A 14,899-nucleotide genomic window follows, 5' to 3' on the forward strand; every position below is an offset into this window, starting at 1 on the left:
TTAGCTAAATCTCCCTTTGTTTACGTCAGTAAAAAGGCATATTACTGGTCACTAAGGGGTTAAAACAAAAATATATACACTCACCTAGATTTGGTCGCGGAGAGGCAGTCGCGAGCATCTTGATTGAAGAAGACACTCCAATTTGGGTGTGTGCTGACATGATGACGTCACCAGATGATCACGCTGGGCAGCTGCAGTGACGTCATCCAGTGACGTCCCCGCGCCCGACCAGCGTAATGACGTTATGATGTCAGCACGTGTGAGTATTGACGCATTTTCTTCAATCTAGATAGGTGCGACAACCTCTCCATGGTCAAATTGATAAGGTGAGTATGTTTTTTTTTTTTACCGCCATTGCAGGAAATATTTATTCGTTATCACGAAGCACCAGGAAATTCAGATTCATGGCGAATCAAAATTTTCCTGAAATTCTGATCGAAGTCCACTCTTGTTTCTTCTTTTAAAGGGAGCAATTTTGATGGTCAAAAAAAACCTGAACTTAAATCAAGATGGAGCATCAAAACTACTGAAAATACAATATCTCAAAACATGTTTTTCAATATTGGTGGTGGAAGGCAGTCTAGGCTGCTCCCTTTATGATAGCTAGTTGCCACATTTTAGAAAGTAACTGTTCTTGCGGGAAGTAAGCAAGGGGGATATGCACACAGCTTTACCAATAAGAGTTCTCCAGGAGTAAAGTAGATTTACCACAATTATAATGTAGTTATGGCATATTTCTAGAATACTGCCACTCTGTGGGTACAGCAATTCAGCCACTGTTTGCAATACAGTATATATTTATTTTAAACTCAAAAGAACCCTTGAAGTCTTGAAATATAGCAGTTTTCCAGTTTAGGCTGGGTTCACACGAGCGTGTCTGGATTAGGTCCGGATGCGTCCCGGTGTATTGCGGCAAACCCGCGCGATTAGGTACGCAATTGCAGTCAGTTTTGACTGCGATTGGGTTCCGATGTTCTGAATACAGAATGCTTAGTAGGTGATCAATTGAGGGTTAAAAAAAAATAAAAAAATTAACTCACCTTCTCCTCTAGTTCGCCCAGTTCTTCCGGTCTTTAGTTCTTTAAAAGATGAACTATGGGCTAAAGGACCTTTGGTGACGTCAGATCACATGCTCCAATCACATGGTCCATCACCGCGGTGATGTACCATGTGATTGGAGCATGTGATCTGACGTCACCAAAGGTCCTTTAGCCCATAGTTCATCTTTTGAGAAGTAAAGAAGAGACAGGGAGCTACGCGAACAAGAGGAGAAGGTGAGTTAATTTTTTTATTTTTTTTAACCCTCAATTGATCACCTACTATGCATTCTGTATTCAGAATGCTATTATTATTATCTTTACTTCTTTAATGATGAACTACCGGCTAGGACCTGTGGTGATGTCAGATCACATGCTCCAATCACATGGTCCATCACCACGGTGATGGACCATGTGATTGGAGCATGTGATCTGACGTCACTAAAGGTCCTTTAGCCGACAGCTCATCAGAAGAGACCGGGAACTACGCGATCAAGAGGAGAAGGTGAGTTAATATATATTTTTTTTTTAACCCCTCCAGCGCTATTTTACTAAGCATTCTGTATTCAGAATGCTATTATTTTCCCTTATAACCATGTTATAAGGGAAAATAATACAGTGAATAGACTGTCACCTAGCAACCATGCGTGAAAATCAGAATATAGAGCATGCTGCTCATCTGAACAGCCCCATAGAAATGAATGGGTCGGGATTCAGTGCGGGTGCAATACGTTAACCTACCGCATTGCACCCGCACGGAAATCTCGCCCGTGTGAGCGCAGCCTTAATGTCTATTCACTGAATTATTCTTAGGCCCCTTTCACACGGGCGAGTTTTCCGCGCGGATGCAATGCGTGAGTAGAACGCATTGCACCTGCACTGAATACCAACCCATTCATTTCTATGGGGCTGTGCACATGAGCGGTGATTTTCACGCATCACTTGTGCATTGCGTGAAAATCGCAGCATGCTCTATATGTTTTCCACGCAACGCAGGCCCCATAGAAGTGAATGGGGTTGCGTGAAAATCGCAAGCATCCGCAAGCAAGTGCTAGGAGACGATCGGGATGGAGACCCGATCATTATTATTATTTTCCCTTATAACATAGTTATAAGGGAAAATAATAGCATTCTGAATACAGAATGCATAGTAAACTAGCGCTGGAGGGGTTAAAAAAATAAACAAAAATTTTAACTCACCTTAGTCCACTTGATAGCGCAGCCGGCATCTCCTTCTGTATTCTTTCTTTAGGACCTGGGTAAAGGACCTTTGATGACGTCACTCCGGTCATCACATGGTACGTCACATGATCTTTTACCATGGTGATGGATCATGTGATGACCGGAGTGACGTCATCAAAGGGTACCAAACATGCGTGATTTTTCTCACGCGAGTGCAAAACGCATTACAATGTTTTGCACTCGCACGGAAAAATCGCGGGTGTTCCCACAATGCACCCGCACATTTTCCCGCAAATAAGTCACAGGGGCCTGATGAGATACACCCAAAATTATTAAAAGAGCTTAGTGGTGAGCTGGCAAAACCGTTAACAGATTTATTTAACCAATCATTAGTAACAGGAGTCGTCCCGGAAGATTGGAAATTGGCAAATGTCGTGCCCATTCACAAGAAAGGTAGTAGGGAGGAATCGAGCAACTATAGACCAGTGAGTCTGACATCAATAGTAGGCAAATTAATGGAAACCCTATTAAAGGATAGGATTGTGGAACATCTAAAATCCCATGGATTGCAAGATGAAAAACAACATGGGTTTACTTCAGGGAGATCATGTCAAACAAATCTTATAGATTTTTTTGACTGGGTGAATAAAATAATAGACGGTGGAGGTGCAGTAGACATCGCATATCTAGATTTTAGTAAGGCTTTTGACACTGTCCCACATAGAAGACTTATCAATAAACTGCAGTCATTGAGCATGGACTCCCATATTGTTGAGTGGATTAGGCAGTGGCTAAATGACAGACAACAGAGGGTGGTAGTCAATGGAGAACATTCAAAACAAGGTCATGTTACCAGTGGGGTTCCACAGGGATCTGTACTGGGACCGATTTTGTTTAATATCTTCATAAGTGATATTGCAAAAGGCCTCGCTGGTAAGGTTTGTCTTTTTGCTGATGACACAAAGATAGGTAACAGGGTTGATGTTCCTGGAGGGAAACGCCAAATGGAAAAGGATTTAGGAAAACTAGAAGAATGGTCAGAACTCTGGCAACTGAAATTTAATGTGGATAAGTGCAAGATAATGCACCTGGGGCGTAAAAACCCAAGGGCAGAATATAGAATATTTGACACAGTCCTGACCTCAGTATCTGAGGAAAGGGATTTAGGAGTAATTATTTCAGAAGACTTAAAGGTGGGAAGACAATGTAATAGAGCAGCACGAAATGCCAGCAGAATGCTTGGATGTATAGGGAGAGGTATAAGCAGTAGAAAGAGTGAAGTGCTTATGCCGCTGTACAGAACACTGGTGAGACCTCACTTGGAGTATTGTGCGCAGTACTGGAGGCCATATCTCCAGAAGGATATAGATACTCTAGAGAGAGTTCAGAGAAGAGCTACTAAACTAGTACATGGATTGCAGGATAAAACTTACCAGGAAAGGTTAAAGGACCTTAATATGTATAGCTTGGAAGAAAGAAGAGACAGAGGGGATATGATAGAAACTTTTAAATACATAAAGGGAATCAACTCGGTAAAGGAAGAGAGCATATTTAAAAGAAGAAAAACTACCACAAGAGGACACAATTTTAAATTAGAGGGGCAAAGGTTTAAAAGTAATATAAGGAAGTATTACTTTACTGAGAGAGTAGTGGATGCATGGAATAGCCTTCCTGCAGAAGTGGTAGCTGCAAATACAGTGAAGGGGTTTAAGCATGCATGGGATAGGCATAAGGCCATCCTTCATATAAGATAGGGCCGGGGGCTATCCATAGTATTCAGTATATTGGGCAGACTAGATGGGCCAAATGGTTCTTATCTGCCGACACATTCTATGTTTCTATGTTTCTATGTGAAACCAGCCTTAGCATGGCTGGACTGGCCAGGATCCTGAAAAACTCTGGTGGCCCGTGCCCTGACATTATAATGCCTTGCACCAAGGGATTCATTATATGTTTGTGGGGTTTTCCAGGATCAGCATATTGACGTTCTTTCCCAAGCATAGTCCATCAATATCAGATTGGTGAGAGTCCAAATCTCAACGACTATGCTGATCTGCTGTTTGGAGGGGCTGTGGGTAGCACGTCATTATGGCGTGATACCAGAAAACCTCCTTTAATGTCCAAAAATGTGATACATCCTTATAGCTTATATGGACTGTGCAGTGACTAGTGTCCTGAAGTGGACTTCGATCCAAATTTCTGAGAAAAAGTTGAATTCCCTCGTGCTTCGTGGTAACGAAACGATTTTTCCTGAAATGGTGGTAAAAATAAAAAAAATCATACTTACCTCATCCATTTGAGTGTGATTTTATTTTTTATTTTTTAAATGAGCAACCCTTAAAATGCTTCAATATTGATCTCAGATGCAGTGATCAGTGATGAATGTGGCATCTGAGGGGTTCAATGATGGGGGCGGAGCAAATGCCTTTGCCTGTCATTGCACCCGCTACTTACCCAAAAAATGCGCTTCGTGATGAAGTAACTTGACACAAAACAATTTTTTTTTTAAATTCGGTGAAGCAGCCAAATCAAATTTTTAAGAACTTCGCTCATCTCTAGAGCAGTGACGATAGCTAAGTGCACGACATCAGTAAAAAATAAATACTATACACTCTATAGCTGAACATCGTTTCTCATATTTAATTTATATATATGTATGTAAGCTTAGTAAAGAGTAGGTCCCCCATTGAGTGCAGCACAGAGATTCCCTATGGCATTATCTACTGTATATCTTATATATGTAGACAACTGTGGGTCCACTGAAAAATCTTAAAGTGGTTGTCCGGGCTTTTAATATTCATAATCTGTCCTCAGGACCTGTCATGTGCTATTTATAGGCTATGATTTTAACTTGTTAACATGCTTGACAAAGGCTACTCGTAGCCGAAACGTTGCTGCTGTAAACTACTTTTTATATGCCTTGTTGTGAGGAGTGTTCCTGAATAAAGAAGTTTTCCTGGCGAGACGCTGCTGTGGCCCTCCATTCTTTTTACATGCCATTGGACCGCTTTGGATCTGCGATCCCCTGCCCAGCTGCTGCGTATTCACCATTTTTGCTCTTCATAAGCCGTCTGTGTTGCTGCTCCTGAAACAATCTATTTTCCCTATCCTGAGGACAGGTCATCAATAGTAAAAACCCAAACATCCCTTTTAAGACTGTGTACAGGCTAACTTACATCTATGCATACATGCAAGTACATACATTAATAATGACAATCCTATAAGAGTAAAAATAAAAATAAAAAAAGCAACTTGTATGAAAAATCTATAAGGTTATTTAAGGTAATTATTGATGGTGTAAAAAAAAATAAAACAATAAAGGAAAATATAAAGTGATGATTCCTACAAAAGGAAGTACAACTACGGTAATCTCACAAAAAACAAGGCCTCATATACTGTAGCTAGGTCACGTTAGGAAAATGAAAAGCTACAATAGCAAAAATGCTAGATAAAAAAAAAATGAAGGCCTTGAATGGGTTAACATACTGTTTTTTTTTTGTTTGTTTTTTCAGAAAAAGGAATCTACAAATTAAATGCCACTGCAGAGACAAACAGCATTGATTTTCACTGGTACAATACAAATGGAAAAATGTGTACAGTGTATGTGACATCTAACTGTTCAAATGGTAGGTTGTGTCATCAGTAGTAGAAAGCTGGGGAAAACATGGCATTTCAGAAGCCTGAGGGCAACAAAACCTGTAATATAAAGTGAAGTTGTGTGCTGAACTGCATTTTAATTCACTTCCCCAATTCATCTGACTTGCTCACTAAGGCCCCTTTCACACGGGCAAGTATTCAGCGCGGATGCAATGCGTGAGTTGAACGCATTGCACCCGCACTGAATCATGACCCATTCATTTCTATGGGGCTGTGCACACGAGCGGTGATTTTCACGCATCACTTGTGCGTTGCGTGAAAATCGCAGCATGCTCCTCTTTGTGCGTTTTTCCACGTAACGCAGGCCCCATAGAAATGAATGGGGTTGCGTGAAAATCGCAAGCATCCGCAAGCAAGTGTGGACCCGATCATTATTATTTTCCCTTATAACATGGTTATAAGGGAAAATAATAGCATTCTGAATACAGAATGTATAGTAAAATAGGGCTGGAGGGGTTAAAAAAAAACTCACCTTAATCCACTTGCTCGCGCAGCCGGCTTCTCTTCTGTCTTTTTTTTTGCTGTGTGCAGGAAAAGGACCTGTGGTGACGTCACTCCGGTCATCACATGGTCCGTCACATGATCTTTTACCATGGTAATGGATCATGTGATGGACCATGTGATGACCGGAGTGACGTCACCACAGGTCCTTTTCCTGCACACATCAAAGAAAGAAGACAGAAGAGATGCCGGCTGCGCGAGCAAGTGGATTAAGGTGAGTTAAATTATTTTTAACTTTTTTTAACCCCTCCAGCCCAATTGTACTATGCATTCTGTATTAAGAATGCTATTATTTTCCCTTATAACCATGTTATAAGGGAAAATAATACAATCTACAGAACACCGATCCCAAGGGTTTGGGTACCAAACATGCGCGATTTTTCTCACGCGAGTGCAAAACGCATTACAATGTTTTGCACTCGCGTAGGAAAAATCGCGCATGTTCCCGCAACGCACCCGCACCTTTTCCCGCAACGCCCGTGTGAAAGAGGCCTAAGAGTGGGACCTATTGCTATAGCCTTGATCACAAAATGCAGGTATAATACAGAAATACAGCATATCGATTAGGCCTCATGCACACGGCCGTGCCGTTTTTTGCGGTCCGCAAACCTCAGATCCGAAAAAAAAGGAAGCCGCCCGTGTTGCCTTCCGCAATTTGTGGAACGGAACGGGCGCCGGCAATGTAAATGCCTATTCTTGTCCGCAAAGCGCGGACAAGAATAGGACATGTTATATTTTTTTAACGGGGCCGCGGAACGGAGCCATGGATGCGAACAGCACACGGAGTGCTGTCCGCATCTTTTGTGGCCCCATTGAAGTGAATGGGTCCGCAATCCGAGCCGCCTAAATGGCGGCTTGGATGCGGACCCAAACAACAGCCGTGTGCATGAGGCCTTAGGCCTATTGCACACGACCGTATGGCTTTTTCAGTGTTTTGCGATCCGTTTTTCACGGATCCGTTGTTCCGTTTTTTGTTTCCGTTGTGTTTCCGTTTCTGTTCCGTTTTTCCGTTCCGTTTTTCCGTATGGCATATACAGTATACAGTAATTACATAGATAAAATTGGGCTGGGCATAACATTTTCAATAGATGGTTCAGCAAAAAACGGAACGGAAACGGAAGACATACGGATGCATTTCCGTATGTGTTCCGTTTTTTTGCGGACCCATTGACTTGAATGGAGCCACGGACTGTGATTTGCGGGCAATAATAGGACATGTTCTATGTTAAAACGGAACGGAAAAACGGAAATACGGAAACGGAATGCATACGGAGTACATTCCGTTTTTTTTGCGGACCCATTGAAATGAATGGTTCCGTATACGGACCGTATACGGAACGCAAAAAACGTCCAGTAAACGGGAAAAAAAAACGTCCGTGTGCAATAGGCCTTAGGCTGTAAGAAGGGTGCATTTTAACCTTCATATAATGGTCACAGTGAGGGGTCATTTAGTAAAGACTGGGATTTCACACACCATTTATTGACGGAAGATGTGACAGATTTATTAAGGGCACAGGCCTCTTACTAAATTGCATCTGTGAGGACCATGCACCAGAAACTGACATAAATTACAACTTTTACGGCTTTTACATTAAAATGTGTGAGCTCTAGCAGATCCGCCCCAATTCACTTAGCTTCCCCTACTTTTGGAGTTTAATAAGTCTGGTGCAGCTCTAGACAACCTGTCTAAGCTTTTTCATCTTCACGCTTAGCAGGGGCATTCCTAGGGTCTCAAAAGATCCGGGGCCCAAGCCCCAATTCATATGGCCCAATTCTCTAAGTCGACCAACCGACCCCTAAGCCCGCTATAGCTATACAGCTATACAGCAGCACGTACCTCTCACATCCAGTTCCTCCCAGGTGACGTCTCCTCTGATGTAGATCTTCTCTGTCATCATCTTCTCCATTCCGTCCGGACAACTTCTCTCAGCCGCCTCGCCTCTACAGAGTGTGACATACAGACATCTTAGCTTCCTCATTTTTCGGTACCCCCAAATAATATCCTGAAGAAAAATTAGTGCCCCCCATAGTAATAGTGCTCCTCATAGTCCCACCAATAGTAATTCCCTTCTAAAATGCCCTTATTAGTAATATTGCCCCCTACAGTGCCAGGGGCGGATTAAGTGCATGATAGGCCCGGGGCTGTCTAACCAACTCGGGCCCCCCTCCCCCATTTTAGTTTAGTTGTTTTTTTTGCATGAAGAGGCTGCGGTGCTTCATGGGCGCCACAGTCTCTTCCTAGGCCATATGACATCTTCAGACAAAAAATACCCCAAATTGGGTCCTAAACTGAAAAATTTGGTCGCCAAATTTAAAATACATATAATTATAATAAAAAAGACATGGAGGAGAATACAGCACCACATACCTCTTACATCCAGTGACATCTCCTGTCATGTAGACCTTCTCTTTCCTCTTCACCTCCATTTGACCCAGACCACCATGGCAAATTCTTTCAGCCACATCTAGTCTCTACAGTTTGTAACACAGACACGTTAGATTTCTAAATTTTTCCATCAACCTCCCCATCCTGGTGTCTCCACAGTGTCATCCTGCTGCCACTCCCAATACCTGTGCCCGTTGTGCCCCCCAATGCCCCAGGTACTATACTGCTGAAAAAATAGTGACCCTAATAGACATAATTGGAGTCATATATCAAACTGGTGTAAAGTAGAACTGGATTTCCAAAGGAGCTGTCAAATATGAAAGGTGGAATCTGATTGGCTGCTATGGGCAACTGAGCCAGTTCTACTTTACACCAGTTTGATAAATTACCCCAAATGTCCCTATAATGTCCACAGCAGCTATAATGTCCCCTAGAGTGCCCCAGCAATAATAACACCCTCTATTGTGCTCCAGGCAATAATCCCTGTATAGTGTCCCCAAAAATAATAGAATTGCCCCTACAGTGCCTCCCCAATAGCAACACCCCCATATAGTAATTTCCACCACACTGCCCCCACATAGTAATTCCCCCATAGTAATTTGCCCCCACACAGTAATTTCCCCCAAATTGCCCCCATATAGTACTTTGCCCCCACACAGTAATTTCCCCTACATAGTAATTTGCCCCACAATGCCCCTGCATAGTAATTTGGCCCACAATGCCCCTACATAGTAATTTCCCCCACATAGTAATTTTCCCCCACACTGCCCCCACATAGTAATTTCCACCACACTGCCCCCACATAGAAATTACCCCCACACAATAGTTTCCCCCACACTGCCCCACATAGTAATTTGCCCCCACATAGTAATTTCCACCACACTGCCCCATATAGAAATTACCCCACACTGCCCCCACATAGCAATTACCCCACACTGCCCCCACATAGCAATTACCCCACACTGCCCCCACACAATAGTTTCCCCCACATAGTAATTTGTCCCCACATAGCAATTTCCCCACACTGCCCCCCACATAGAAATAACCCCACACTGCCCCCACATAGCAATTTCCCCCACACTGTCCCCACACAATAGTTTCCCCCACATAGTAGTCCCTCCCATAATAATTTGGCCCCACACAGCCCCATATAGTAATTTTCCCCCACACTGCCCCATATAGTAATTTGCCCCCACACTGCCCCCACATAGTAATTTGCCCCCACACTGCCCCATATAGTAATTTGCCCCCACATAGTAGTCCCTCCCATAATAATTTGCCCCCACATAGTAGTCCCTCCCATAATAATTTAGCCCCACACAGCCCCCACATTCCCCCTCCCATGTACTCGAGGTCCCTTACCTAATATGTCCTCCTCTGTGTGTCGTCCCCCACATGTCCCCCAAAGTAGGCACATGAAATAAAAAAAAAATAATTGAAAAAAAAAATGAAAAGCTAAATACTCACCGTCTAGGGCCAGGCACTTGATCGCAGACAAAGGCGGGATGAGGCAGGCGTGCACACGTCAATGTGCTGTGTCCCGCCACAGGCGCGTGATGACGTCATCACGCACGCCTGCGCCTGGATTTCACTACCGCATAGGCCTCAGGCCTACTAGGCCTGAAGCCTATGGCGGTGATAGGCGACGGGACAGGGAGCTATGCGCTCCCGTGCCCCGCCGCAGTATGTGGGCGTTCGGGTCGGCGCTGGGCCCCCCAGCGGTGCTGGGCCCGGGGCTGCCGACCTGAACGTCCGTATTGTAATCCGCCACTGTACAGTGCCCCCAACTGTGATAATGCTCCCCAAGAATGCCCCCATTAGTTGAAGAGCAATCCAGTATAATAATGCTCTTTCAGAGCCCCTAGTAGAAATAAGGCCCCCCTATTGTTCCCCCAGTGGTAATAAAGCTCTCTACAGACCCCCCAGTAGTAATAAGACCCCCACAATGCTCTTAGTAGAAATAATGCAGATCTATAAGTCCCTCCTATAGAGCCCCCAGTAGTAATAAGAATGCCTAATGTCTCCTGGATTTAAAATGCCCCCATAGTGCTCCCAGTATTTATAATGCCCCCTACTGTTATAATGCTCACCCTGAAGTGCCCCAGTATTTATATCGCCCCCTACTGTTATAATGCCCGCCCTCAAGCCCACCCAGTATTTATAATGCCTCCTGCAGTGCCCCTGTAGTTATATTCCTCTGTTTACTGTCCTCAAAAATTATAATTCCTCAGCCCCTCCACCATACAGTCCCATGTAAATAACATTATTTCCCTCCTCCGCCATAGAGTGCCATGTAAATACCATCACACCATCTCTCCAGCCGCCTCCAATATATAGTCCCATGTAAATAACATCCCTTTCTATCTACAGCCCCCTCTAAAGTACAGTCCTATGTAAATAACATCACACCATCTCTCCTGCCCCCCTGAATTTACAGTCTCACGTTAAAAACATTACCCCCTGCCCAGCCGCCTTCAACATACAGTCTCATGTAAAGAACATAACCCCTGCCCCAGCCACCTCCAACATGCATTCCCATGCAAATAACATCACTCCCTCTTCTTTCAGCCCATGTAAATAACTTCCCTCCCTTCAGCCCTAACATACAGTCTGAGTTAAATAACTACAACTCCCAACATTACTCTGCCTCTCACACTGAGTAATCTACCCCTTCACTTAAAGCTCCTCACGTACAGACATCATCACAGCTTCTTCCCAGGACTTCTCTTCACTGCTAAGCCATCCTCTCCTGCACTGGTCACATGACTGTGACATCATCACGGGTCCTTTTCAGCTACTGCATTTAGCACTGATAACATGATCTGTGATGTCATCACAGGTCCTTCAGCTCTTACAGGGCATTAGATTAAATTGTATTGCCATCCTGAGGATGGCAATACAGTTGTATCTAGCAAGCAGGCAGTACATTCGGGGCCTGGGACAAAACATCAGGGGCCCAGGCCCCGAATGTTTTAACCTAGCAACACCCCTGGGCCAAAGAGTCTGAAAGTTTTATGCAAAATGTCATCTGTGCCAAATTTAGTGACAGTTCCTCACAAATTAATTCATTTCTCGACAACTACCAGTCGCCTCAGTGTAAGGGTCCATTCACAAGTCCGCAAGTGTTTTGCGGTCCGCAAATTGTGGATCCGCAAAACACGGACACCGATCATGTGCATTCCACATTTTGCGGACCGCACATGGCCGACCCTTTAATAGAAATGCCACGGAACGGAAGTGCGGATGCGGACAGCACACTGTGTGCTGTCCGCATCTTTTGCAGCCCCCATTGAAAATGAATGGGTCAGCACCCGTTCCGCAAAATTGCGGAATGGATCAAGACCCATTTTGCGGACTTGTGAATCAACCCTAAGAATAACCTTTAATAGAAAGATGAAAAAAAATATGCGTGGTAGAAGACTGGTAGAAGTGCTGGCCCCACATTTGCCATAATGAAAAGCTTGCAGAGTGCTCAACAATGCTGGGAGAACAACAGGGGGAACAAAGGGGGATGTTTGTTACAGTGTATTTCCCCTCATCATAAATTAAAGGGGTTCTGCACTTTGTTTAAACTGATGATCTATCCCCTGGATAGATCATCAGCATCTGATCGGCGGGGATCCGACATCCGGGACCCCCGCCAATCAGCTGTTTGAGAAGGCAGCGGGGCTGGCAGTAGCGCCGCAGCCTTCTCACGGTTTACTGCAGGCCCAGTGATGTCACGACTAGTATCAACTTGCCTGGGCGGGGCTAAGCTCCATTCAAGTGAACAGGGCTTAGCCGCGCCCAGGCAAGTTGATACTAGTCGTGACGTCACTGGTCCTGCGGTAAACAGTGAGAAGGCCGCGGCGCTCCTGGAGAAGGCCGCTGCCTTCTCAAACAGCTGATCGACGGGGGTCCCGGGTGTCGACCCCCACTGATCAGATACTGATGATCTATCCAGAGGATAGATCATCAGTTTAAACAAAGTGCAGAACCCCTTTAAGCACATCTTCCAGAAGTCCATGCCACTAGAATAAAATCTACACTAGCACAGAGTTCATTATGCCATAAAACCTGCGTAAATTATGATAAATCTGGGGTCAATGACCCCATCCTTCTTTTTGGAAACTTTTGAGGGTGGAGTAAAAAACTCTATTTGCACAAAAAGTTGTGGAAATAAAGTTTACAAAGTTGCAAACCCATAGTTTGTGACTTTTTTACACCAGTTTTCTGGTGTAGGGGGGTTGATAAATCTCCACACTTCCATTTTAGTGACTGATGGAGGTCTCAGTGTCACAACACCTTTTTATCACATCTTCCATTCGACAGTATCTGCAGAATTTAGAGTTTCTTTTTAAATGATAGTCACCTTTTAAAATAACTATGTCCTATGTAAAACCAAAGAAAAAGCATGAAGAGGGAATTGGCTAGATGTTCGGTCCCCTATCCTCACGTAATACATCACTCACTCCCTGCCTCATATAAATAAACACACAACACTACTGCTTGGATTTAATCGGCCACAGTAGCCGTTTATTGAATAAATACATAACATAACTTAACAATAAATTAACCAATGACGATGGAGGTCCTAGAAGCCCCAATAACCTCATAAACACCGGGAACAAACCTGCGACTCCATCTTGCCCCCAGCCGTTGAACCCAGCTCGAAAGGGAGCAACTGATGGATGCCTAGTTCGTTTGTACCAGCTCTTCCATGAGAGTCCAGCCCCTACCGTGGGGCCCTCCCATCCTCAGATACCACCATATTTTTCCACTTCAAGGACCTCCCCCGCCTCCATGACTGCCGTGACGAAAACTCATGACCTACAACCCTACCCTGAAACCCTATTCGGTCCAACCCCCATTCCCCAACTATCACTCCACCCCCTTTTTTTTTTACAACCGCCATACCTAGGGACGGGAGGGTGGGCGTTTGCTTTCTCCTGGCCGAATGCCTCTGCCCCCGCCTCCACCTCCGCTCTGAACAGTAGCCACCACCCCTCGTTCGCATGACTACCCGCACCCTTTCTCAATCCCTGCCTCCGTGCCTTAACCCTTAACTCACCTGTCCCCTCTCACCCAAAACCCTCTTCATGACCGGCCTCCCCTTACCGCTGTGCTTCTTGTCCGGCCTAACTTGTTTTAAGTTTGAATGATTTCTGCCAAATCAAGTCAGTTCTACTATATAGGAAGCAATTACAAGATGTATATGTAACGTCACTTTTTAAAATTACTTTTTAGGTGCAAAATCCTTTTCGGGTCATGAAGAAGTGGATGGCCTGGACCCTTTCATGAACTACAGCTGTACTTCAGAATTATTCTATAATAAAAACCTGATAGAGAGAGCAGAGGAAATTCTTATGACCAAGATTGGATGTAAGCCATTCTACGTTAAGAGTACAATGCATTTAGTATGTGGATGACTGCAAACAAGGATATGGTGACAATGAGAGGCTACGTAGAAAGTAATATGGTATTCACTAAACTAACAATATGTCAGCTGAGATGAATCTTATTGTATAGTGTCAGATAAAGGACATCAGGGACACAGGGACCCTTGTGTATGTGTAATATGTTCTAAGAAAAAGTGTCAGTTTTGCCAACAGTGACAAATCAAATTTCTGCTTTCATTCTTCCTAAGCATTAAAATGATGAAATTGATCTGATTGGAGGCTAGCTGTCACTTCTGTTGGTCCCTTTCTCCTCTACAGCTTTCACATATCAAGGATTAACCCCTTAGCGACCAGCCTGTTTTGGACCTCAATGACCAAGTGATTATTTTATTTTTATTTTTTTTCATCGTCGCTTTCCAAGTGCTAGAACTTTTTTTTATTTTTTGGGTGCACACATAACGTACTGATTATCTTATATTAAAGAGGTTTGCTGAGATTTTTTTTACTGATGACCTATCCTGTGGATTCCTGTGGTGCAATGTATTTTACTGTCAGTGCTATACTGACATTCACCAACAGGCTGTGCCAGAGAGGCACGGCCTGCTAGAACACACTGGAGGCAGGCCTGGGGCTTTCACTAGGCCCTGGCCTGCTGCACTGACATCGGAACTCTGCAATCTCATTTGCATGCTGCCAGTGGGAGATAGAGAGAGTCCGCTCCCTCTGTAACCACTTAAATACCGCAGGCGCTATTGCTT

The 14,899-nt window shown here is 44.1% G+C and overlaps 1 protein-coding gene across 10 annotated transcripts in view; it reads left to right on the forward strand.

Annotated features, from left to right (window-relative positions):
• Window positions 1-14,899, forward strand: part of PTPRC (protein tyrosine phosphatase receptor type C) — a 258,953-nt gene that overhangs the window by 113,194 nt on the left and 130,860 nt on the right. For all 10 annotated transcript variants that reach the window (XM_040408421.1, XM_040408423.1, XM_040408425.1 and 7 more), the window contains 2 exons: window positions 5,732-5,845; window positions 13,990-14,124. In XM_040408421.1, the coding sequence (XP_040264355.1) occupies window positions 5,732-5,845; window positions 13,990-14,124 (249 nt within the window). The remainder of the gene's footprint in view (window positions 1-5,731; window positions 5,846-13,989; window positions 14,125-14,899) is intronic.

The sequence above is a fragment of the Bufo bufo genome, chromosome 9, assembly GCF_905171765.1.
Source record: "Bufo bufo chromosome 9, aBufBuf1.1, whole genome shotgun sequence".
In the NCBI taxonomy this organism is placed as follows: domain Eukaryota; kingdom Metazoa; phylum Chordata; class Amphibia; order Anura; family Bufonidae; genus Bufo; species Bufo bufo.